This window comes from Macaca fascicularis, chromosome 5 (genome assembly GCF_037993035.2).
Source record: "Macaca fascicularis isolate 582-1 chromosome 5, T2T-MFA8v1.1".
Classification (NCBI taxonomy): Eukaryota; Metazoa; Chordata; class Mammalia; order Primates; family Cercopithecidae; genus Macaca; species Macaca fascicularis.
This window is the reverse complement of record NC_088379.1, coordinates 190850627-190877377: the sequence shown is the minus strand read 5'-3', so window position 1 is coordinate 190877377 and position 26751 is coordinate 190850627. Positions and strand designations below refer to the sequence as shown.

At 46.5% G+C, this 26751-nt stretch overlaps 1 protein-coding gene across 9 annotated transcripts in view; it reads right to left on the bottom strand.

The window, feature by feature from the left end:
* The window catches only part of FAM149A (family with sequence similarity 149 member A), a 70010-nt gene extending 62012 nt beyond the window's left edge, over nucleotides 1–7998 (bottom strand). For 7 of the 9 annotated variants that reach the window (XM_005556473.5, XM_045393135.3, XM_005556472.5 and 4 more), the window contains exon 1: nucleotides 7050–7784. In XM_005556473.5, the coding sequence (XP_005556530.3) occupies nucleotides 7050–7621 (572 nt within the window). In that variant the 5' untranslated portion in view covers nucleotides 7622–7784. Of the gene's footprint in view, nucleotides 1–7049 lie in introns of all 9 variants that reach the window. The other 2 variants (XM_005556474.5, XM_065545775.2) reach the window with 2 other exon arrangements.
* Between the last annotated feature and the right edge of the window lie 18753 nt (nucleotides 7999–26751).

The following is a 26751-nucleotide window of genomic DNA, read 5'->3' as shown; positions in this document are numbered from 1 at the left end:
TGGAGGCTGCATCCGATGACCGCAGCGCTCAAAGACACTGTGAACCAGGCACATCCTCAACTCCAGATCGTCTGAACAATTCAAAGAATCTCATTTTCAATCAGAGGATACTATTAGAATATTGCTTAGCCTGGTATTTTAAGGACAGTAAAAGATAATGTTACGTTTGGCTGTTTTTTCTTGGTGTCCTGAAATGTTTTGCTCAGTGTGGTTTAAAGGTATCTTAATAAAGTCTACCTCAGTGGTCTTCAAACTATCTGTAGTGTTGGATCATTTTTCCAATTTATTGTATGTAAATACTTTTAAAATATAATAAAAATAGAAAAAATGGTAAAAAAAAATATACAGGCCGGGCGCGGTGGCTCAAGCCTGTAATCCCAGCACTTTGGGAGGCCGAGACGGGCGGATCACGAGGTCAGGAGATCGAGACCATCCTGGCTGACACGGTGAAACCCCGTCTCTACTAAAAAATACAAAAAACTAGCCGGGCGAGGTGGCGGGGGCCTGTAGTCCCAGCTACTCGGGAGGCTGAGGCAGGAGAATGGCGTGAACCCGGGAGGCGGAGCTTGCAGTGAGCTGAGATCGCGCCACTGCACTCCAGCCTGGGTGGCAGAGCGAGACTCCGTCTAAAAAAAAAAAAAAAAATACAAATGTGAATCCAAATGTTTAATTATTAGTCAACAGACATAAAGCTCCTCTGCCAATTGCTATAAAATTTCTAAATGCTTATTCTCCCTTTCTGTACTTACCTCTTCGTGGACAGGGAACAAGTAGCCACCTGGTAACTGCTCGCAGGTAGCTAATGCCACACACATTGAGAAGCACTGTTCCAGCAGAGAAAGGAGACGCCCCTCATTTTAGAGGGTCTTGAAGCACCTGCAGCAACAGTAAGGAGCGCTCCTATCTTGCTTGGCGTGTGATGTCATCTGTTGTGTAGTTTGTGATCACTGTGTGTGTTCACCATCACCTGTATATGCAAAGCCGCCTGTTTATACTCCCAGTCCTTAACTTGCTGCCACATTCCACCATGAATGTCCAGCCCCGTGCCTGCCCCTTCCCTAGATGTTTTCCTAGACCTCAACTCAAGGTGTGTATCCCAGAGGGAACGCCTCGTCTGCGTGACAAACCCACATCTTCTGTGGTCCCCCCTTTATGAGTGGCGCTCTCCTCCCGGCCACGCGACATCATCGTCAGCACTTCCTCTGGCTTCCTCAGTCTCACCTTTGTGCTGCCGGTCTCGCGAGATTTGCCCGTTCGGTATCTTTTTCACCGTGTTCATTCCTAGGCTCCATACCTCTCAGGTGCTTATTCCCGGAGCCTCCTACTAGCTCCCTGCATATCAGCTCAACCCTTCTAAAGCGCAGCCTGCTCCTGCCACTTCTCTACCTAAACCGTGGCTTTTCCAGTGTTTACTAAACGTGCCCAGTATCCAAGGCTCTCCCTAGTTTTAACGCTTTTCACAAAAGCTGTGCTCCTAACAAATGGAAAGCCTCGTGCCACGTGACTCTGTGCCTCCATGCATTTGCTCGCACTGCTTTGGTCTCCTACAGTGCCCTCCCAAGCCCGAGGTGCCCATGCGCCCCACTTTTGGATATTCTTTAGAACTCAGACCCCTGACACCTCCCCTCCCTCAGCATCATCTCCGGGCCTCCTTTTCTCTCTTAGCTGTGTGCTCACAGCAGTGTGTCTGAAACCACTCTTGGATCATTTATCTTATTTTTCCTGCTTTTTGATAAGATCCATTCCAGTTCTTTCCCTGATTACTCAAAAATCTAGCTCCATGTGGATCTTAGATGGAAAAGATATAATACAGGTTGACAATGAATACATTAGCCTTCACTGCAGCTCATAGCAATAAACTCTATTTTGTACAAAAGATGCTGACTGTAGGTAATAAATAAAAATATATTTAGAATAATGAGTATCATGTAATAGTAACAGTTATTTATTGAGTGCTTATGTACCAGCCACCACAGAAACAAGTTTGTATATATAATCTCTTTTAATCCTTACAACATCTCTTTGAATAGGCATTATTAATTCCCATTTTATGAATGAGAAGGTGAAGCTTAAAGAGGTTAAGTACCCAATGTGAATGCTTAGTTAGCATTCCAAGAAGAATCATAAAATGAGATGTGAATCAAATTCAATCTGACTTCAATCTGTGCTTTAAAAACTATACTAATTTACATGAGCTGTTATGATTACGCAACGCTGAAGCGTTCAACTCCCACAGGACTGTCATTATGAGCTTGGCACAAGTCAAGGGCCATGCTTGTTGGATAAGAAATTAGAAAACACTCAAAATGTGTTCTTTAAACGCACAGCAAAAAAACATAGAACTGCTAACTCAAATGTTCAAGATGTAAATATATCCCAGCTACTCAGGAGGCTGAGGCAGGAGAATCAGTTGAACCAAGGAGGCGGAGGTTACAGTGAGCTGAGATAGCACTGCTGCACTCCAGCCAGGCTGGTGACAGCGCGAGATTCTGTCTCAAAAAAAAAAAAAAAAAAAAAAAGATTGAAATATAACAACAGAGAAAGAGGATAATTTACAGCAAAAGTCTACTGCATAACACAGAACAAAATTGTTTTCTCGGGTTTAAGCAAATACTTCATATGGAAAACCAAGTTGAATTCATTATTACTTTTAATGAAAGAAATGGTCACGTGACAATTGTACACTGAGCTCCCTGTTCATCCCTGAGGAAAGGCTAAGTCCCGGCAGAAAGCATTACCAACTTTGGAAAAACTCCAGACAATGAAACAAAGAGACCCAAGACAATAATTATTCTGAAAGGAAGACATTGAAACTGCCCCTGGGTTCTTGTAAGATTAGAAACCCAAGACAGTGGGTATATAAGGAAGAAAATATTTTCTTCATCCATTCAATAAATATTTGCTAAATGTCCTTCATGGGCATGCGTTCCCTTAAGTGTCACAGGACAAAGAGTTTATAGTTTGATAACAGATGTAAGATGTGAATATAAATCACAGGGTTTCAGTGGAGGAAAAGACAAGGGCTACCCAAATGTACGATTTGTGATGCTACTGATTATTCTGCAGATTAGAAGTTTGATCCCAGAGTGGTAAATGCATTTCCTTCTGGGTGTTACACAGCGTTCAGTGGCAATGTTAATTAAACTAACTCTTATCTTCTGTAAGTCATGCAGGGAAGGTAATGATGAAAGATTGGCATGTACGATAATTTGTTCTCCCAAATAACTGAACTAAAAGATGCCATTTATTACAGTCACATGGTAAATATAATGAATCATTTTTCTCTCTCAGTCTTTCCTTCACCTAGAATGTTTCTTTCAATAAAACATGGCTCTCAATTTTCATTTCTGTGCCAAGAAGTAGGTAGTAATCATAGATAACACTTTTTTTTTTTTTAGCATTTCTCCATATGTTACTTAATATATTATTTCAATTAATTTCTGGAGTACCTTGATGCAGAAAGTATTATCGCCTCCATATTATCATGAAAGAAAAAGTACAGCTAGGGAAAAATGAAAAACCCGCCCAGAATTACTCAGCTAGCAATTGGTTTGAGGTGGAATCCACCTTGTCTGGTTTCTAGGTCTACAGGCTTCCTCACACTCGAGGCTGCCTCAGTGTCAGAGGAATCAAGATGAGTCCCTCCAGTCACTTTACTGCCAGCCATGCTGACAAGCCATTCAAGCAGCCACTGCAATGTATCCACAGTAATATTATTTTAACAATGGAACTCAATCACTCAAAAAAAAAAGAGTATATGCTTGCTAATAACTATGACTTATACAAGCTATAAATACTTCCTGACTAGAAGTTTACACTCTACCAACATTCATACACAGCAATTATCAATCTATCCACCTTACGTATTGCTAGGAATTCTTAGATTTGCAGAACAAATGAGAGAACAAGACCTTTACAAGGTGTATTGTGTGGTTCAAACCAGAAGTGTAAAAAGAGGTAGTGACGAGGGGTGAGTGAGACCGAAAAACACTGAGGTGTAATATATACATGAAATGCACAGGGAAGCCAAGGTGAAGATCAAAGGTGTTGGATCACACATCTAGGGATACAGGACAGTGAGGTGAAGAAAGACAGTTCAGTATCCTCTGGCTCAGATGTGCAGCCAGTATGTCCTGTGGAGTGAAAGGGGCAGCCTCCGTTCCATGAGCATTTCACTTAAAAACCCCTGCTGCTATTCAGCATCTTTGTTTGGGAAAAAAAGCCTCTAATTGCAGGAGAGTTTGCATATTTTCCTACTCAAGTTAATTTCACTACTTTGAGTTTTTTTTTTTTTTTTTTTTAAAGCCAAGTACAGAATCAGGCAAATGTAAAATGTATGCATTATTGTCAAAAAAAGTATAAACGGTTAGTAGGGCTTTCCTTTCGAATTCAGTGCCACAGCCTTAAAATTAGATCCACATTTCTTACAGATAGGTTTATGTTTCCTTTATATGTGTTCACATTCTCTCTCATCACTCTTTTTCTTTTTCTCTGACATTATCCATTTCTCCCTTTCCATGTTCCCAGGCTTTTGAAATTTAAATTCTTGATTTTAATACTAACCACGCAGGCTAACAGCAGCAGCTATCTGCCAAGTGACAGATGAGATGGTAGGAGCAAATTTAAATTCATTGTGTTAGGTTTGTTTATTCGGTGTTATAAATCACCACTGCAGAAATCCAGGAGGGGAAAAAAAGCCTTCAAGGTGCAGTCTGTAGTATTGAAAGAAAAGTGACCTTAATACTTTCTTCCTTCCCCTTCGTCTCTTATGTGTTAGTGATTGAAAAAGGAGTGGGGTATGATGAGAGGAAGGGAACGTGAGTAGCCGTGGATCTGAAAGGAAAAATGGTATGTGCTCACAGGCCAGTCTGCTTCCTGCCTGTGTGTGCCTTTACCTGCGGCTGCAGACAGCAGGAGCACACAAACTCAGGAGGAGTCTGCAAAGCACCTGGCCGTGTATATTACTTCTCATGGCACTTACCTAAAATCCAATTTCATGGCCAGATGCAGTGGCTCATGCCTATAATCCCAGTTATGCCTAGGTGGGAAGATTGCTTGAGGCCAGGAGTTCAAGACCAGCCTGGGCAACACAGGGAGACTCCACAGAAACATTTTTAAAATTGTCCAGGCCTAGCAGCTCACACCTGTGGTCCCAGCTACTCAAGAGTCTGAGACAGGAGAATCAGATCGCTTGAGCCTGGGAGGTTGAGGCTGCAGTGAACAGTGATCATACCACTGCACTCCAACCTGGGTGACAGAGGGAGACCTCATCTGAAAAAATAATAATTTAAAAATTCAATTTCTTCACTGTCTGTAAAACTGAATGCATTTGTTAATTCAGAATAATCTCATGTAAATAATGTCAAATGCAGTGATATTCAAAAAGTGTCTATGGCAAATATTTGCACAATATAAACATGAGCTAATATGTTCAAGAATTGAAACTAATACCAGTTCTTTCACTGGCCATGCTGCATATTTCAGTGCCTATCTGTTAAAAGCACTAAGACTAGCGTTTAAGGTCAGTGTGTAGATCTGTTTGCTCATAAAACATTAATTGCATAAATGTTAAGGACCAGTTGCCAATAACAATGGTCTAATTCCTCAGGTATACGTATTCCAGTGAGTTTTCCAAAAGCAATTAACTGATAGTTTTAGGGAAAACTATCAGTCGATAAACATGTCATAATATAGTACTTTTTAATGAGTGGGAACAACCTTTTGCTTAACTGCTTATTCTCTTTTTTGAGACGGAGTCTCGCTCTGTTGCCCAGGCTGGAGTGCAGTGGCGCGATCTCGGCTCACTGCAAGCTCCGCCTCCCGGGTTCACGCCATTCTCCTGCCTCAGCCTCCCGAGTAGCTGGGACTACAGGCGCCCATCACCACGCCCAGCTAATTTTTTGTATTTTTAGTAGAGACGGGGTTTCACCGTGTTAGCCAGGATGGTCTCGATCTCCTGACCTCGTGATCCGCCCGCCTTGGCCTCCCAAAGTGCCGGGATTACAGGCGTGAGCCACCACGCCCAGCCTTTGCTTATTTTCATATTGACATGAATATCATGCAATTTTGTGAAATTGTAATTATTTAAATTGTGAATGAGTCAGGATCAGTATGAATGGAAAATTTACTCAGGATTTTTTGAAGGGAGTAGGGAATGGCCTCACTAGATTACAACGCAGAAACCCCAGTCTGTGAATTGGCTCATTTGCCTTTGACCATTTCACTATTTCTTTGCAGCGTTCAGGATGAAAATTTACCCACTCAAGAATAACAATATGCTCCACTCTCTAAAAATTAAAACTCATCTTAGTTCTAAAACACATTTTAAAAGAGCAATGTTTTTATCACGACTCTCGGAAGTGAAAGGGGTGTTGTGTGGGTGTGTGTGTGTTTAGGGAAGTGGCTTCCGATTCCCAGTGAAAATGTTCCCATGAAGTCAACGTTTCCGCAGTAACTCAGGGCACTGTGGCAAGTTCTCAGGAGCTCTAAGGTAATAATCAGACATGTCCTGGCCATTACAATTCCATTTGTGTCAGATGGTGTTATGCATGTATAAATTAAGTAGATGTCACACAAAGGAGACCCATCCCACTTGGGATAAGACTAGGGGCTGGTCCTTAGAAATCAGGAAAGCACAAGGTCTCACCATTTCTTAAAATACTTGCTGCAGATGTGTGTATTCTGTCTCCCTGCATACCTACTATATTCTGAGACAAAGGGACTTCAAAAAGTCCTCAAGAAAACCACACAAACGCTCTAAGTAGCAATGCTTCTGGTAGAAGAGAAACAAAATTCTGTCCCTTCCTTCAAGCCGCCTTAGGATTCATTCTCAGAAAGTTGGACAAAGCATGTTACAGCTTATGTCTGAAAGCCCGCAAAGCCAAGGAGTAAGGATCCAGGAAACGTGCAAGGAGGGTGCCTGGGGGTTATGGAAGTTACTACAAATATTTCATTTCCTAAAGTGTACCTGCGAAGGTGAGTGCGGCAGGCGAAGGGGTCAGGGGTCCCAGCAAAAGGTATACGCGCGCCCGGACCACGCTGCTACTCACGCTTCGCCATCCCCGGAGTCGCCGTCCGAGGCCCCCTCCTCGCCGATGTCAGGCAGGGTAAGGAACAGGGTTCTGGGGCCAGCCCCGGGGGCCAGGTAGGCGCCGGGCTCTCGCTCTCCGGAGCCAAACTGGCGCGGGTTCCGCGGGAGCGCGGCCCAGGCCCCGCCGGGGCCCGGGGTCGGCCGCGCTGGGACCACCAGGCGTGCAGGGGAGCAGCCCCCGCCGGAGGGAGTGGGGGGCTGGGGCAGGGGTTTAGCCGCTCTGGGGCTACTGGGCCACGAGAGCAGGGTCCCCACTGCTCCCGCGGCGCGGCTGGCGGTGGAGCCCCGGGAGTAGGAGGCGGGGAGCAGCGGGGCGGGCGCCCGCCGCGAGGCCGAGGGGGAGTCCGGAGCAAGGGCGCGGAGGAGCGTCGGGGTCGGGGCGGTGCCCAGCGGTGTGCCCGCCCTGGAGCCCCCCGACCTTGCAGCGGCAGCACCTCCCGAGGGTCTGGAGGAGGGGCCTGCGGGGGGCGCCGTCGAGGTCTCGAAGAGTTTGGCCAAGAGAGACCCAAGGTCCAGCACAGCAGCCTTCATGCCTCGACAGTGGACACGCCGTCCTCGCCGCCGCCCGAGAGTCCAGACCGCGGGGATCCGGCCGAGGCGGCCCGGGCGGGGGCGAGGAGCCTGGGGTCCCCGCACCCGGAGCCCCGGAGGCCCCTGCCTCCGTCTCCTCCCCGAGGAACCGCCCAGGGCGCTCAGCTCCGCGCCGCTGGGGTCGCCCTTCGCCAGTCCGGGTCCGGGTCCGCCCGCCGAGCGCCCCGGCTGCGGGGAGCAGCCCCGCCTCGTCCCAGCGCCGCGAGACCCCCAAAGGCCGAAGGGCCAGGAGCCCCGGGAGGCGCGCCCGCCGCCCGCCGCCCGCCGCCCGCCGCCCGCGGTTGCTACGTTCAACACACCCCGCCGCGCTCCAGGCTAATTGGGCCCCAGGTGCGGCTCGGGCTGTGCCCGCGGGGGACGCCCCACTCCTCGCCTGGTTCCGCCTTAAAGGAACACGCCCCCATTTCCCCTGTGCTTGGAGCCTCGCAGATCCCATCCGAGAATCCTGGCTCCAAAAGGTTCTGGAACTTACCCAACCTGACAAGCTCGCACGTGCTGAGGTCAGGTCACCTCTCTGATGATAGGGAAGGTAGGTAGAAAGGTGTACTTGGGCGAATGAGCTTGAAACAGCAGCGCCCACCTCCCTACCCCAGGGTGCTGCTCAAAGGGTGGGGTGGGAGCGACAGCGAGGTGCGCCACCCACGAACCTGCAAACAAGACTGGCTCTGAGAGCTAAAGTAGTAAGACCCACGCACACCTATTTAAACACCTGTCGGAGTGAACCAAGAGACTGTGTAACTCAAATGTTTGAGAACTCAAATTATAATCGGAACGACTACAAATTCAAAGACAGATACGGAAGGCAATGTTTTTTATTAAGTAGAATAAATTGTATTTTACTTAATCTGAAAATCGTATGTGAAAGGTAGAGTGTATGGGTGCGAGCATCCAAAGGGGTGTGGGGTCAGTGTTGAACAGAGTAAAAAATAAGATACTGCAGCCAGGCGAGGTGGCTCATACTGTAATCCCAGCACCGGGATTGGGAGGTGGGAAGATTGCTTGAGCCCAGGAGTTCCGGACCAGCCTGGGCAACAATATAGGGAGACCCCATCTCTACAAATATTTAAAAAAAAAAAAAAGCCGGGCGTGGTGGTGCATGCCTGTAGTCACAGATACTCAGGAGGCTGAGTGATCACTTGGGCCTGGAGTGAGCTGTGATCGCACCACTGCATTCCAGCCTGGGAGGTAGAGTGAGACCCTGTGTCAAAAAAAAATAGTAATATTGACGGAGTTTGTCCATTAATATTCAGGGGAGGATCTCAGGAGATACATTTCCTGATTTGGGGTAGGGAAAAGAGATGAATTAAGTCTGGCAGTGAATAAACTGACATCCTTATGTACTTGAATCTTTTGTAAGCTATCAAACTGGAGTCTGAGCCACGGTAAACTTCTGTAGTAATGCTAAGTTTTGCGTTATTTGGAGGCAGTTAACCAGTCTTCTGCTCGTGATGTCCGGTCACGATCCCTTTTCCACATCTAACTGCCACCAACAAACATGTACCGGGCACTTGTCTGCTTCAAGATTGCATTAAGCACAGACGTGCAAAGAGCAGTTCTCTTCCCAGAGCATGGAATAATCCGCTTCACGTCATATGCCAAGTGTCTGGTGAGTGCCCTAGAAAACAAGCACAGGTGACGGCAGCCATCGTGGTCAACATTCGCTTGGGGACAGCAGAGCATTTGTATGCCTAAGGGAAGTAAGAGACATGGGTGACTAGGGTCAGATTTTAAAGGGCCTTGGATGTTCAGAGAGGCGAGATCACACAGTCGTCAGCCTGTGAAGCACCAGCACACAGTGAAGAATCAAAATGAGAGAAAGAGGGAATTAAGAACGGACATCTCTGAGAGCAGCAATGGTAACAAGAGGGAGAGGGCTGGGGGCAAACCAGGGAAGCAGTGCCAACTCCATCACAATGCAGAGACACCAGCAACAGGCTGCTGTTGAACCATGAACTTTTCTCGTGCTGTTGAACCATGAACTTTTCTCGTGCTCTCTTGTTCCTCTTATGCAGCAACTCACCAGGTAGCCTCGGAAGTCTGGACGTTCCATCCAAACACTGGACTGTTTTCATACAGCACTCATTCAGGACTGCAAGGCAGTTTCCCCCAGATTTTTTATTTATCATATAAGGATCTTATTCTGATTCATGGAGTAATTAAATCCTTATTATATCAGGTCACTTTCAATGCAAATAGAAGTCATTTCTAGAGTATGTGCTTTCAGTGAGTAAGCTGCTAGTCATTCCATTGAATCTGAACATATGTAACTTGAAATAACAGCAAGGGAGGGCCACTGTGGAGCAAAGCTTGAGTCAGCTCACCTAGATCCTTGGGGGTAGCACTTGTTTGCTGCCAGAACTCAGGATTCCTGATATTTCAGACCCAGAAATCTGATTGGCCCAGCACCTTCACAGCTGACCAGTGTCTCTCAGTGTGGAGCCCCACTAACCTGACTCATAAAGCACTGATGCCGTGTTGCATCCTCTGCTCTTTCCCCATAAGAGGAATCCCTTTAGGACCAAATTAATTCCAATGATTGTTAGGTGAGCGTGGAATCAAAGCAAAGGGAAGGAATCATGGTTCACATACTGGAGGCATTAACCATTAGAACCAAACACCCTTATTCTTCAGGAGCAACGGTTCCTGAACAGTGGTGCATTCATGCCGCTGTCTTGGGCTCTCTGATTCTAGATCTTTCCATGTTTCCCTTAATAACCACTTCTCTTCTGTGGACATACTTTTTTTTTTTTTTTAAAGTATACAGACAGATGCTGTTAATAAAGCTAGAGAGGCTGGGTGCAGTGGCTCACGCCTGTAATCCCAGCACTTTGGGAGGCCGAGGTGGGTGGATCACTTGAAGTCAGGAGTTCAAGACTAGCCTGACCAACATGGAGAAATGCTGTCTCTACTAAAAATACAAAAATTAGCTGGGTGTGGTGCTGGGTGCTGTTATCCCAGCTACTTAGGAGGCTGAGGCAGGAGAATCGCTTGAACCCAGGAGGCAGACGTTGTGGTGAGCCGAGATCGCACCATTGCACTCCAGCCTGGGCAACAAGAGCGAAACTTCGTCTCAAACAATAATAATAATAATATAAAAAATAAGGCTAGAGAACAGCTGCATACCCTTCCAGATCCCGGCCTTGAAAGCATTCTGTGTCTAAGGTGTGTTTGCATGTGGCCCAGCTGTGGGTACATTTGAGTTGTGGGCCCCCAGAAGATGTGTTGAAGTCCCACCCCCAGTTCATGTGAATGTGATCTTATTTGGAAATAGGATCTTAAACAGATGTAATCAAGTTAAGCTGAGGTCATTAAAATGGGCCCTTGTCCAGTACGACGGGTATGCTCTTAAGAAGAGGGGGATGTGGGCACAGACACACGGGGAGCACCATGACAGAGGCAGAGGCTGGAGTGAAGTGGCTGCAAGCCGAAGGGCGCTACAGGCTGACGGCCACGACCAGACGCTAAGAAGAGGCAGGGATGACTCCTCGCCTACAGGTCCCCACAAACACCTCAGTTAGGACTTCCCGTTTCCAGAACTGTGAGAAAAAAATTTTGTTGTTTTAAGCCACCCAGCTTATGGCACTTTGTTATGGCAGTCCTAGAAAAGATCCATGACTGGGGTATTAATTAATTTTGGGTTACTTCAAGATCATAGTGTCTTGCTTGTGCCTCTGTGAGAGTCTTTAGTGGGTAAATTCACTCTAAAAAGCTGGCTACAAATTGAAATGATAATCGTAATTGTTTTAAATCTATAGGGAGAATGACAAGAATCATAAAAAGGAGATGGTGGTGGTGGGGAAGATGTATCATCCTTGGTTATGGTAGTAGACGTAGCATTCTGACCAGCCAGCCCCATGAAGAAGGCACACGGAAGGAATAGTGGATCTTTTCCTTTGGAGGGCCTTCCTTTGAAAATGACCTATAATTGCAAACACAATAAGCCATTCTTAGCAAGTTGTCCACCCTTTTGTACCCATTGTTCATCCATCAACAGCCTTTCATAGACACAGCCAGGCTTCCCTGTTAATTACCAGCAGCATGTCATGCTCAGAACATGAGCCTCAGGTGATGTGGTCGGGCTCAAGCAGGATCAGGCAATGAAAGTAAATACAGTAAACAGTTAATCTTTCTTTCTACTGATTTTATATAGACTATTAGAAATGTCAGGGTAAGGCCCGGCGTGGTGGCTCATGCCTGTAATCCCAGCACTTTGGGAGGCCGAGGCGGGCGGATCACCTGAGGTTGGGAGTTCAAGACCAGCCTGACCAACATGGAGAAACCCCGTCTCTACTAAAAATACAAAATTAGTAGGGCGTGGTGGCACATGCCGGTAACCCCAGCTATTTGGGAGGCTGAGGCCGGAGAATTACTTGAACCTGGGAGGTGGAGGTTGCAGTGAGCCGAGATCATGCCATTGCACTCCAACCTGGGCAACAAGAGTAAAACTCCATCTCAAAAAAAAAAAAAAAAAAAGGAAAAGAAAAGAAATGTCAGAGTAGTGCTTTATGTGATAAAATTATTCTGCTTATATTGATTAACAATTTCATTGATTGTCTTTCTGATGTGTATAATAACGCTTGGCTACATAATGGAGAAAGTATTAGGAAATTATGACCATGTTGCTATGAAGAAAAGTGTTTTGGAAACCTGAAAGTTAAAACAACCTAAGTAATTAATCTGTTTAAGACGTTAAATCTCCTCACTTAGCATGACACCAGTATTTTACAAAGAAAAATACTGTCGATTTTTATTATAAAAATGTCAAACTTCTGAACAATGAGAAACATTTGTTGATTCAACAAACATTTACTAAGCACTACAGCAGACAGGCGGACTGTGGGTCTGAACTGTGTAGGCTCATGGTCTGTTTTTGCCACTAAACACCACCAAGACTTCTCTCTGTTCTTTAGTTTCCTCGGCTGTACTTATCTGAATGGTGCCTTGTAAGAGTTATATTAACTAATACATGTGAGGTCACTGGAACAGAGCATAGCACTTGGCAAATTCTCAGTAGATGTTAGTTTTTATTATATATGACCCCAGGTTACATTGAATAACTAGAGAAAAAGATCTAGAAGGAAATTATAGCTACATTTGCTTCCAAGTTTATTCCTTTTTGTATAATGTGAACAAAAATTTGTTGGCAACAAATGTGCATTATTTGTTTTCAGTGATAAACACAATAAATGAAAGCCTCTGTAAAGCCTTGGGCAAATTTTCTTGCTATTTGATTGAGCCCTCGGATTCTACTGAGGGAAAACTATTAAAATAACAATAAGAACGATTTTAGGCTTGATGTGGTGGCAGACATCTGTAATCCCAGCTACTCGGAGGCTGAGGCAGCAGAAGCTTGAACCCGGGAGGCGGAGGTTGCAGTGAGCCGAGATCACGCCGTTGCACTCCAGCCTGGGGGTCAGGAGTGAAACTGTCTCAAAAAATAAAGTAAAATAAAATAACAATAAGAACAATTTTAAACTGATCAAAAGGCAGTGTTACATCACAGTGATTCTTGATAGACCATGACCCCATTCCCCGAGTACCGTAGCAGATACAGTGTAGTGGGAAGGCGGAGGACCAGACCGCAGAGGCAGGTAAGGTACATTTAGCTGCAGGGAACAGGGAAATGGTCCTCACTGGCCTTAGCTTGAGCATTCAAGATGCTTCAGTAGCTCACAATTCACTTCCCACAGTTCACTGCCTCTGGGATTGCTGCGGTAAATTACCAATGTCAGACTGAAGCTCATTCTCTTTCGTTCACGCATTGTCAGGGTGTATGGCTTGTTTCCTGGTGTTTCCGAGGTGTCACCCTCAGCACCAGCCATCTTTCTTTAAATAGCTACATCTGGTCGGGTGCGGTGGCTCACGCCTGTAATCCCAGCACTTTGGGAGGCCGAGGTGGGCGGATCACGAGGTCAGGAGTTCGAGACCAGCCTAGACAACATGGTGAAACCCCATCTCTACTAAAAATACAAAAATTAGCTGGGCGTGGTGGCACATGCCTGTAGTCCCAGCTACTCAGGAGGCTGAGGCAGGAGAATTGCTTGAACTCGGGAAGTGGAGGTTGCAGTGAGCTGAGATCTCGCCATTGCATGCCTGAGTGACAGAGCAAGAGTCTGTCTCAAAAATAAATAAATAAATAGCTACATCCAAGGTAATAAGAAGGTTCAGGTCACCCTCTCTCATTAAAGAACGAACTACTTTCCAGAAGCCTCTCCAACTGAGTCCCATTGGCTATAACCAGGTCAAAAGTCCACAGCTAAACTAATCATCAGAAAGAGACATAGACCGAGCAGGGTGGCTCACGCCTTAATCCCAGCACTTTGGGAGGCAGAGGCTGACAGATGGGTTGAGCCCAGGAGTTCGAGACCAGCCCAAATATTAAAAAATTAGCTGGGCATGGTGGCTTATGCCTGTCTTCTTAGCTATTCCAGAGGCTGGGTGGGAGGATCACTTGAGTCCAAGAGGTCGAGGCTGCAGTGAGCTAAGATCATGTCACTGCACTCTTCCAGCCTGGGTAACAGAGTGAGACCCTGTCTGAAAAAAAAAAAGCAAGAAAAGAAAACTAAGAGGACGAGAAAGAGAAATAATGCTGTTTTTCTAGGGCTAGAAGGGATCCCCTTTCCCTGAATATGTTGCCCCCTGAACAAAATCAGCATCCCTAAACCAAGAAAGAGTGCGAGGTGTGGGTGTCTGTTGGGCAGGTAACTGGCAGTGTCTGCTGTAGTTGGGAGCTCCAATGAAGAGTCTGACTGTCCATTGTTAGTAGACTGAAAGGGCAGCTACTGATTTACAGCACCTCTATGCTCTGTTAATATCATGCATGCACAGAGCATTCCGCCATTTCAAATGCTATCATTCACGAGACAGCAAGATACCTTCTCAAAGCCAGCCTTTGAATTTCTGGATGACATGCCAACGTCATATCATAGAGTGCTTTGGTAAGAGGCTCATAAAACACAAGAATGACAGCTATGCACACAGACTTTAGACATACCCATTCCCCCGGAGTTTGTGTTTTCCTGCTAAGCATGCCTCTAGACTGGGGCATGATCCAGGGAGAGCAGAAGAGGGAAAGGAGATTGAAAGTAGATAAAAAGAGAGAAAGAGGTAGAAGAGGAAGATGAAGGAGAGAGCATGGAACTGGGGAGACTCTCCTTAAAGTTTGGAGCACGGCTTATGACACCTCCTGGAAGTTATTTGAAAGTACCATACTCAAATCCACTGTGCCAAGATTAACAAGAAGGTCAATTTTCTAACCACAGTCCTGAGCCATCCCTTAAATACACCCTCCCGCTTTATACACTCTACCATTACACTCAGAAATCACCAGGGGCTCCCTAAGGAGGGAGGGCGAGGCGAGGGGCAGCCGTTCCCTTCCCTCTCTTCTAAGCTGGGATCTGATATTAGGACCACATACTCTAAGGTCAGACCATGACACGTGAGCCAGCAGAGATGGATGACATGGCAGGAAGCTGCAGAATCACTAAGCTGCCAGGAGTGGGGTTGAACTGTGATCAGGGGAGTCCAGAGGGACCTTCTGTTTCTCACCACTGGGTACGTAAAAGGGTTTCTCGGCCGGGCGCGGTGGCTCAAGCCTGTAATCCCAGCACTTTGGGAGGCCGAGATGGGCGGATCACGAGGTCAGGAGATCGAGACCATCCTGGCTAACATTGTGAAACCCCATCTCTACTAAAAATACAAAAAACTAGCCGGGCATGGTGGCGGGGGCCTGAGGTCCCAGCTACTCGGAGGCTGAGGCGGGAGAATGGTGTGAACCCAGGAGGCGGAGCTTGCAGTGAGCCGAGATCGCGCCACTGCACTCCAGCCTGGGTGACACAGCGAGACTCCGTCTCAAAAAAAAAAAAAAAAAAGGGTTTCTCTGAGGAAGGATGAGCTCACTGGACCCAGTGCGCATCCCCGTGGAAACTGCTTGATACCAAAACAACCTGAAGAACAGCTCTTTAAACCCCCTTGCTCTGAAGAAGGGCGATTTTCAGCAAAGTAGTAGACTGGAAAAGAGGCCCCAACTGAGAACTCCCTTCAAAGTCACATGGCAGCCAAGGCAAAGCCCCGCCTCCCACCTAGGATTTGTGCAGATCCTTGCACCAGCACGGTGGATCTCCAGGTTGCACACTTACAGGTACTCTGTTCACCAGGTTACGTCCTTTCTATCCAAGGCCCTTTGCACAGGGTGAAGGCCTGGCTAACAATTGTCCCAAGGCGTGTTTAGGAAGGCTTCTAGGAGAAGTGGACACCAAATCTAACCCTGAAACTGCAAGATGTAGCCAAGGAAAGGAGAGAACAGAGCAGTGAAAACAGACCCCTCAAATGGATAGAAATTTGAAAGGGCACACTTGGAGAACTGAGAGGATTTCTCCCTGTTGTCATAGAGAGCTACAGTGTTGTTCAGAGTGTATCCATGCAATAATCCTTTAATTATTCCATCAGCAAACGTTTTGTGAATTCCTACTCTGTGTCAGGCACTATGTAAGTATAAGGGAATGGTCACACATGAAGCAAGAAAAAAAGAGAACAAGATCACAAAAAAACTTAGAATATAAACTAAGGTTTTAAGTGGGGACCTAGAACCCCGCATCATTCTTCCTGGAGTGCTGGCATGTTCTTGGAATAGGGATCGCAGAGCTGGAGGAGGCCATAGGGAATGCCGGAGCATCCTGGTTCTCTTATTTGTTTTCATTCCCAGAAACAGAGCTACTGGAGATGAAATTAGCTGAAAGTAAAAGTGTATTTCCACACAATCTGACATGCCTATTCCCTTTCTATGCCTCCTGCCACAACTTCAGTCTAACATTTACTTTTCCAACAGCTTCTTCTTTGACAAATTACGATGTTGCAGTCACCCTTCTAGATAGTGGGGATACCAAGATGAGTATGATAGGGCTCTCTGTGTTCAAAGTTCTATCCTATTGCAAGGGCTCAGGACAGAGTCAGATACTATAACAGTGTCTGCCACACCGTATGCTGTTAGACTAAGGGCATGGATAAAGTATGATGGACACCTAAGTAATGAAGCGATTCATCCTGCAAGGCAGAAAGGGCAGCGCTTTGAAGGACGGATTCTCACGGAGTTGGCTCTGTCCAGCTGGAGAGGAGAGGAGAGGCTGTTGCTTGCAGAGGGAGGAGCACAGAGACACGACTGTAACAGGCAAGGGGACAGAGCATTCAGGGGTGATGGCACCAAGCATAGGAGACATGGTAAAACAAAACCAAACAAAATCAAGCAAGGAGATAAACTCGACCCAGTTGCGAAGGGTCTTGAAGGCCACACTAGGTCAATATGTTAATGGTGAAGAGTCTCCAGGTTCTCGGCATCTTGAACAAAGAATTGGACAAAACACACAAAGCAAGGAAGGAATGAAGGGTTTTGTTGAAAATCAAAGTACAGTCGGCCGTGGTGCCTTATGCCTGTAATCCCAGCACTTTGGGAGGCTGAGGTGGGTGGATCGCCTGAGGTCAGGAGTTCGAGACCAGCCTGGTCAACATAGTGAAACCCCGTCTCTACTAAAAATACAAAAAATTAGCTGGGAATGGTGGCGGGCACCTGTTATCCCAGCTACTAAGGAGACTGAGGCAGGAGAATCACTTGAACCCGGGAGGCGGAGGTTGCAGTGAGCTGAGATTGTGCCACTGCACTCCAGCCTGGGAAAAAGAGTGAAGCTCCATCTCAAAAAAAAAAAAAAAAGAAAGAAAGAAAGTACACTCCACAGTGTGGGAGCAGGCCCAAGCATAGGGGCTCAAAAGCCCCGTTACATGATTTTTGGGAGTTTAAATACCCCCTAGAGGATTACACTGGGGTATGCCTTATGTAAATGGAGAGTTTGAAGTAAAGTTACAAAGTCATTTACAGCATAGGTTCTGTGGAGAGGATATTTCCTGTCACAACTGAAGTCTGAATTGGGCTTATATTCCCTGCCTCCAGACCCTATTTTCCTGCCTCAATCTGAACTTGCCCTATGTTCAGATATAGGGGCATCTCAAGAACCTCAGTCTGTTCCCAGTCGATTCCAGTATCTCACTCTTCCTAAAACCCAGCTCTTCACTCCATACTGCTTCTACTATCAAAGCATCTTTATGACTCCTGGTTTCCACTAACTCACTTCCTTGGTCTGGTATTTGAGCTTCCCCACCTCATGCGTTGACCCATCCAAAATCTGGGGCATCCACATCTAGGACCTGAAAAAGAGGAGAAGAAAGTGCTGCTGAAATTCTGGCTAAAGCCATTGACTAGCAGGAATGGAATTTAGCTGAAGCTTTAAAGAAATGAGTGCAGGGTGGGTTGGGTGGCTCACACCTGTAATCCCAGCACTTTGGGAGGCTGAGGTGGGAAGATCGCTTGGGGCCAGGAGTTCAAGACCAGTCTGGGCAATATAGTGAGAACTCATCTCTACTAAAAATAAAAAAAAATAGCCAGGTGCGATGGTGTACACCTGTAGTCCTGGCTACTGGGGAGGCTGAGGTGGGAGGATCACTTGAGTCCAGGAGGTCAAGGTTGCAGTGAGCTGAGATCATGCCATTGCACTCCAGCCTGGGCAACAGAGCAAGACGCTACCTGATGTAAATGACGAGTTGATGGGTGCTGACGAGTTGATGGGTGCAGCATAGCAACATGGCACAAGTATACATATGTAACAAACCTGCACGTTATGCACATGTACCCTAGAACTTAAAGTATAATAAAAAAAAATGGGTGCAAAAGTGGAGGAGAAGGCAATAAAAAACAAACTGTGACATCTAAGGTGGGCAAGGTATGAAGAGGAGAATTTCTTAGGAGGTGCAAGAACTAGAATAATTAAGTTTACCTAGAGTGTTCCCAAACATGTGCTATGCAGAGTATGCCTTTGACAGGATGCTGATAACAGTTCCCACTAGCAGGGTTCTATCATCAAATTGGTTTGGCAACTGCCTCAATAATGAAGGTTAAACGGCTTTCTTTATAGCAGGCATCTTAGTTTTTTCATATGCTGGTATGCATTGAGTATTTCTGAGAGAAGAAGGTAGTATACCGTCTTTCCCACATCTCTTTGGCAGGAACCCCTTTCATAAGACGTTATCTTACAACACTAGTGAGGAACACCAATTAATGCCTTAGATGTATGAAGACACAGCAGGAGAGAGTTTGGAACCCAGATTGGGACAGGCCAATGGAAAGTTTTGGATTCATTTTATTCCATCCTAGCAGCATGGATGAACCTGTGCTGGGAGTGGCTAACCAGAGCCTGTGAGTTGGAGTGCAAGGGAAGAAGCTGGATTTCTGAAGAAATGACAGAAGCGTTCATGAAAGAAAGAGGCAGCCCCTCAGTGTTATGCTGCCAAAGGCCCCGGGCCGGATGGCACCTGTGCCCACCAAGTAAAGGCTTCTCTGTCTTTTATCTTCTCCTTCTGTGTGCTGTACCCCTCAGATCCTGGAGATGCTCAGAGCCCCAGGCAGCGGGTGAAAGAGCAGGGGGAGTGTGGAGCCAAAGGAAGTCAACACTACCCGGCTCCCTGATGCGGGCGTCCAGCAGGCTGCAGCAGGTCTCGGACAGAGAAGAAGAGAGCTCCAACTGGGAAAGAGTTTGTGCTTTCGTTATTACTACAGGACTGGAGTTTTGCACCATGATGCTGGGACATGCTTTGTGCTATCTAAGTGTGTCTAATAAGCCAGAGGTTTCACTCAAATGGCAGGATGAAAAAAAGACAGCTTTGAGAGAGGAAGAAAGAACAACGGAGGTTTCTGATTGGACTTTACAAGTCCAGCTTGTCCAGCAGACCAGTTCCGCGTGGCTCATAGGGTGGACACACCCTGCTTTGCTGCCTGGCTCCCCTCTTGGGGAAATAGCATTGGCTTGTTTTGTGGGGGCCATTCCTCCTGCCATTCTCTCCATGTGGTTCCAGTGGGTGCTGCCAACCCCAGCACCCTACTCCCATGGCCACAAACATGGACATCTATCCCCAGCTAGACCACGCAAAGGACTGTCCTGAGGTTTTGGAAACCACACTAGGAAAGAGGGCTGGTGCCTTGTTGAAGGGAAATGGCAGCCTCAAAGATCCTGGGCGCCCACATTTCCAGCCATGCAAACCAATGCCGCCATCATGCAGAGAGAAGCACACACTGCGTGGTGGTGTCAGAGCCCCGTTCCAGCTCCCCTTCCGAGTTTGGTTGTCCCACGAACTTGCCTCCTTTTTGCCTAAACAATGAGCTTCTGTCCTTCTTGACCAAGTACTCACTCAGATTAAAAAAAGAGATCTCTGAAAGGAGCCAAGAAGATCCCCATGAGAAGGGAGGTAGAAAGGAAAACAAGGGAGCAGGCCTTGATGTGCAGGAGCAGCCAGGCACCCACGGGGCGGGTGTGCTCTTCTCCCGTGGCACACAGACACACTCACTGCATACCAGCTTCCACAAGACTGCTCTGTACTAGAAAGCAGCATGAAGCACCACCATGTCATAATTTTGTCTGAGTCCAGACAAAAATAACGTCACTTTGCCACCCTCAAAATACCATAAACACTCCTCTCTCAGCTCAGTGATTGCTATTTCTTTCTTTTTTTTCTTTGTTGAGACGGAGTTTCACTGTTGTAGCCCAGGCTGGAGTGCAATAGCGTGATCTCTGCTCACTGCAACCTCCGCCTCCCAGGTTCAAGCAATTCTCCTGCCTCAGCCTCCCAAGTAGCTGGGATTACAGGTGTGCGCTACCACGCCTGGCTAATTTTTTATTTTTAGTAGAGACGGGGTTTTACTATGTTGGCCAGGCTGATCTCCAACTCCTGACCTCAGGTGATCCTCCCACCTCAGCCTCCCAAAGTGCTGGGATTACAGCTGTGAACCACCACGTCCAGCTAGTGATTGCAATTTCTTTTACAACTTTATCCCTGTTCTAGTCTCCTCTTCCTGAATTTACCCATCCCAAGCCCAAATCCTATATAATAGGATTTTTCAAGCCCCTTCTTATTGATACCCCATGATGTGTTTCCTTCCTTACTGCAATGAAGCAAACCCCAACTTCTTTAACTGCAGGTGAGTTCGTTGTCTGACTACAGGACATTAACACTGTGAAAACATCCTTGTCTGTTAAAAAACAAAATTATTGGCTTTTTATGAAGTCATTTGTTTCTCAGAATTTTTGAAAGAGACCTTATTTAAAAAAAAAAAAGTTTGGAAGCTTGCATTAGTGCCCAAGCCAACTGCGCTCTGTATGTTTTAATTCTTGTTTTAATTTTAGAGGCAGGGTCTTGAAACCACCTTTGTAAAAATTATAGCAGAGAGAAAGTTACGACAGTGAAAGAGATCTGACCTCACCGACTCCATCTTGCTTCTGACCTCCAGGCTGCCCGTGTTCATTCCTGAGCATAGGCCGAACTAACTTTAAACAAGGGTGGTAGCCCTTTCCTAAAATAAACCCCCTTCTTGCCTGGGGACTGGACTGCCTTCGTAAAACTAACAAGTTAGCCACAAGGTTAGAAGTTACGGCTCTGGAGTCATGCAGCCAGAGGCCACAAGATCACTAGCCTCCTCAATTGCTCCTATGAATAACATAGCATTATAAAACTTAAGATTGATGTTTGAGGTCTTTTTCAGACCCTGCGCTTGATGGATCAGCTGGCGCCACTCAGATCCATAAACAGGCTCACCTGGTCTTGTGGCTTCCACTCGAGAGCCTACTCAGTGTGAAAGGACAGCTTCAACTCCACGTGATTTTATCTCTGATCCAACCAATCAGCATTCCCCATTCCCTGCCCCCCCCCCCCCGGCACCCATCAAATTGTCCTTTAAAATTTCCAGTCAGCTCTATCTGGGTAGCAGGCAAGATAAACCCATTGGGTGGTTATAGGGTCTCATTCTGTTACCCAGGCTGGAGTGCAGTGGCACGGTCGTAGCTCACTGTAGCCTCAAACTCCTGGCCTCGGACAATTCCCCCAGCTTAGCTTCCCAAGTTGCTGCAACTACAGGCTCACACCACCTCGTCAAACTAATTTTTAAATTTTTTGTAGAGACAGAGTCTTGCCGTGTTGCCCAGGCTGGTCTCAAACTTCTGGCCTCAAGAAATCCTCTCACCTTGACCTCCCAAAATGCTGGCATTACAATGAGCCATTGCACCTGCCCTTTTAATTCTTAAGTACCTCAAAAGGCGCGGTGGATGTTGTAGTGAAACAGGTGTGACCACCAAGTATTTTAGCTGCTGCCCACACAGAGCTAATTTATCAAGACAGGGGAATTGCAATAGAGAAAAGTTTAATTCATACAGAACCAGCTGAACAGGAGACTGGTGTTTTATTACTCACATCAGTCTCCCCGAAAATTGGTAGACTAGGGTTTTTTTTGTTTTTGTTTTTGAGACGGAGTCTTGCTCTGTTGCCCAGGCTGGAGTGCAGTGGCACAATCTCGGCTCACTACAACCTCCACCTCTCAGGTTCAAGTGATTCTCCTGCCTCAGCCTCCTGAGTAGCTGGGATTACAGGAGCCCACCCCCACGCCAAGCTAATTTTTTTGTATTTTTAGGAGAGACGGGGTTTCAGCATGTTGGCCAGGCTGGTCTCGAACTCCTGACCTCAAGTGATCCACCTGCCTCAGCCTCCCAAAGTGCTGGGATTACAGGCATGAGCCACCGCACCTGGCCTTGAGACTAGAGTTTTTTAAGGATAGTTTGGTGGGTAGGGGCCGGGGAATGGGAAGTGCTGATTGGTTGGGTCAGAGATGAAATTATAGGGAGCCAAAGCTGTCTTCGTACACTGAGGTGGTTCCTAGGTGGAGCTACAGGACTTGGTGGGTCTGGGTTGAGCCATCATTTGTCAGAAATGCAAAAACTTGAAAAGACATCTCAAAAGGCCAATCTTACATTCTGAAATAGTGATGTTGTCTGCAGGAGTAATTGAGGAAGTTACAAACCTTGTGGCTAATTTGTTAGTCCTACAAAGGCAGTCTGGTTCCCTGGCAAGAGGGAGGTTTGTTTTGGGAAAGGGAAGTTATCATCTTTGTTTCCAAGTTAAACTATATACTAAGTTCCTCCCAAAGTTAGTTTGCTACAACCAGAAATAAACAAGGCCGGAAGCAAGATGGAGTTGGTTAGGTCATATCCCTTCAATGTCGTAAGTGTCTCACTGTTACAATTTTTGAAAAGGCCATTCTATAGGGAGCTCTGCTCTCAGGATCCAGGCACTTATTCCTCCAGCTGCACAGTGAGTTGGCTTCTGATGGTTCATAACTGAGGTCTTCCCCTTGAATTTCTTTCTTCTTTCTTTCTTTCTTTCTTTTTTTTTTTTTTTTGAGACGGAGTTTTGCTCTTGTTGACCAGGCTGGAGTGCAATGGCACAATCTTGGCTCACCGCATCCTCTGCCTTCCTGGTTCAAGCAATTCTCCTGCCTCAGCCTCCCAAGTAGCTGGGATTACAGGCATGTGCCACCACGGCTGGCTAATTTTGTATTTTTAGTAGAACTGGGTTTCTCCATGTTGGTCAGGCTAGTCTCTAACTCCCGACCTCAGGTGATCCGCCTGCCTCCATCTCCCAAAGTGCTGGGATTACAGGCGTGAGCCACTGCACCCGCCCCCCTCCTTGAATTTCTTTTGGCAAAACATATTACTTAAGGTCACACTTCCTCCCTGGGGCTGCCTGTGTCTGTGACTGGTTGATGTGAGGGCATGGAGAGGGGTCCAACCCTTTGCCTAGATTTCTCCTAATTCTCTAGGGTCATTCCAGTTCTAGAGCTCCCCATGGGGTTGGCTAAGAACTCAGTTGCAATTGTGAATTGCATCAGAGTTAATCATTCTCTCTGTTCCCAATCCAGCTTATTTCACTCACTTATAAATCAGAGCACCCCTGAAACTTCCTTCATGCAAATCTCCATTCCAAAACCTGTTTTCTGGGGAACTGACCTAAGAGAAAAGGAAGCTAAATAAGCCAACTCTGTCTGCCCAGAAGTCCTCAAACAAAACTGGAAGAGTTCCACCATCGGAAAGTCTGGTGATTCTTGCCCAATGCACACAAAGTATAAAGAATGGTTTGTGAAAATAGCCACATGGCATAACTCTTTTCTCCCGTAAACAGGACAATGGAGCAAGGCTAGAGAGTTACAAGAGCCAAGAGTAGCTAATATGTCACCTAGTGTAATTAGTAACTAATGAGTGACTGTCCTTTGTTATTTTAACACAGATGTATATGTTTATAGAAAAAAAAAAGTACTTAAAGCCCCATTTGTTATGTGACAGTCAGCCTGGCTTTGGACTGTGAAGTTACAGTCTATGTTCCTCTGTTTAACTGGCTGACACCTAAATCTAAGGCACAGATCCCAGGAGGGAATTTCATCTTGATGTCTGGGTTTGCCAGCTGAAAGCCATAAAGTCACAATTTCAAAACATTGCATCTATATGAAAGGTGACAACATGCTAGCAGCCCTCACTCTCGGCACCTCCTCTGCCTTTGCATCCACTCTGGTGGCGCCTGAGGAGCCCTTCAGCCCACCACTGCACTGTGGGAGCCCCTCTCTGGGCTAGCCAAGGCTGGAGCTGGCTCCCTCTGCTGGTGGGGAGGTGTGGAGGGAGAGGCGCAGGTGGCAGCCGGGCCGGGGAGAGTTCCCGGGGGCCCGTGCACGGGCTCTGCCGGCCCGCACTCTGAGCAGCCAGCCAGGCCCGCCGCCAGCCCAGGGCAATGAGGGGCTTAGCACCCGGACCAGCAGCTGCGGAGGTTGGGCTGGGTCCCCCAGCACTGCTGGCCCACATGTTCTGTACTCCAATTCTCGCTGGGCCTTGGCCGCCTACCGTGGGGCGGGGCAGGGCTGGGGACCTGTAGCCTGCCATGTCCAAGCACCCCCACCCCCCACAGTGGACTCCCACGCAGCCCGAGCCACCCCGGCAGTGCCCGGCCCCATCCACCACCCAAAGGCTGAGGAGAGCGGGCATGGCTTGGGACTGGCAGGCAGCTCTGCCTGCAGCCCCAGTGCAGGATCCACCAGGTGAAGCCAAAGAGGAGTCCTAAATGCGTGGGGATTGGGTAACTTTTATATCTAGCTCAGGGATCGTAAATGCACCAATCAGCACCCTGTCAAAATGGTCCAATCAGCTCTCTGTAAAATGTACCAATCAGCTCTCTGTAAAATAGACCAGTCAGCGCTCTGTGAAATGGACCAATCAGGAGGATGTGGGTGGGGTCAGATAAGGGAATAAAAGCCGGCTGCCCGAGTAAGCCAGCAGCAACGAACTTGGGTTGTCTTCCTTGTTGTCAATGCTTTGTCAACTACTTGGGGTCTTTTCCACGCTGTGGAAACCTTGTTGTTTGGTTCTTAACAATAGATTTTACTGCTCCTCACGCTTTGGGTCCACACCACCTTTAAGAGCTGTAACACGGTGAAAGTCTGTGGCTCCTCTTTGAAGTCAGCGAGACCACGAACCTACCAAAAGGAAGACACTGCCAACGCATCTGAAGGAACAAACTCCAGACACACCATTTTTAAGAACCATAACACCATCTTTAAGAACCATAACACTCATCGTGAGGGTCTGCGGCTTCATTCTTGAAGTCAGCGAGACCATCTCCACTCACTGAAATCTCACCTACCGTGGAAAGGGTTGTTTCACCTCTGTGGAGTCATCTCTGCCCAGGTCCATCTTTGAAATCCTTTTGCACCCAGGTTTTATTGCCGACAGGTTTTATTGTTCACCCAGATTCTAAATCCCACCTTGGTGTTCACTATAGTAATTAGCACCGGGCTAGGCACCTGTAGCTGCTCAGAAAAGACTATTTTTAATAAAGGCTTTGTGAATGTATAACTTACACACCGTGAAATTCACCTGTTTTAAGTATCCAACTCAATGACTTTCAGTAAATTTACATGGTTGTACAATTATTACCATAACCCAATTTTAGAGTATTTTCTTCACCTGAAAAGAGTCTCTTAACGCCTATTTGCAGCCACACCCCATTCCTGTTCCCAGGCCCAGACAACTGCTAATCTGCTTTGTGTCTCAATAGATTGCAAGAAATGCCTTCTGAGTTCTTGATTTGAAGCCCCTTTACATGTTTGAATGGTCACTATGACTTTACCATTGAGTCTCCTTTACAACCTAAGATGTATATTTGAACAATTAGAAGTTATTAACTAAGTGGCATTGAAAACTCCTCCCCTCTTCACTAACAAATTGATAGCATCTACTTCTGATTACAATCTAAAAGTTATCATTTTTAGGTGGAACTAAATACGAAGATTTATTTTAAACTCAGTGTTGATTCAGTTAGGTTTTGTTTTGCAACGTGAAAAACAGGAAGAAGTTGGAGTGAACAGATAACATGATGGCACCCTGAGAGGATTCAAACAAGTCAAGTCACTTGGGCAAATCAAAAAAGAGGTCAAACATCCTTTTCCTCAATCCCCTTCTCTCAAACCCCGGGGACAAGGGTTCCTCCTGGGAACAATTACACAGGACAGCCTGCAGAAGTTCTGGATGTTACTTCCTCCCTAGGTCAGAGAGGAGTCAGAGTTTACACCTTTTCCTAGTTTTATTGGTATTCATTTAGAGGTCATTATCTGTGCATCTTAACCTCTTAACTATTAAGCAACTTAATGATGTATTGAATATGTCATTGATATATTTGAGGCAGGAGAATAGGGTCTGGAGGCAGGGAACCTAAAGGCTTCCTAGAAGTAAATCAAGGGGGAAAACCCTAACTTTCTACCACCAAGTAAATAACTTTGTAACGCTAGCTCAGCTATGGCAAGAAATACCCTCTTCATTTGCATAGGGTGCACACCAAGTAAATAACTTTGTAACTTCACTTCAGCCTCTTCGTTTACATAGGGCGTACACCAAGTAACCAATGGAAGCCTCTAGAGAGTATTTAAACCCCAGAAAATTCTGTAACCCGGTTTTTGAGCTGCTTGCTCGGGCTGCTCCCACCCTGCGTGGTATGCTTTCGTTTTCAGTAAATCTCTGCTTTTGTTGCCTCCTTCTTTGTGCATTTTGTCCAATTCTTTGTTCAAAGCAGCAAGAACCTGGACACCCTCTACCAGCAACGTATCAATATATTAAATATAGATATTATATATTAAATATCATTGAAATGTGACATATTAAGCAACTTGA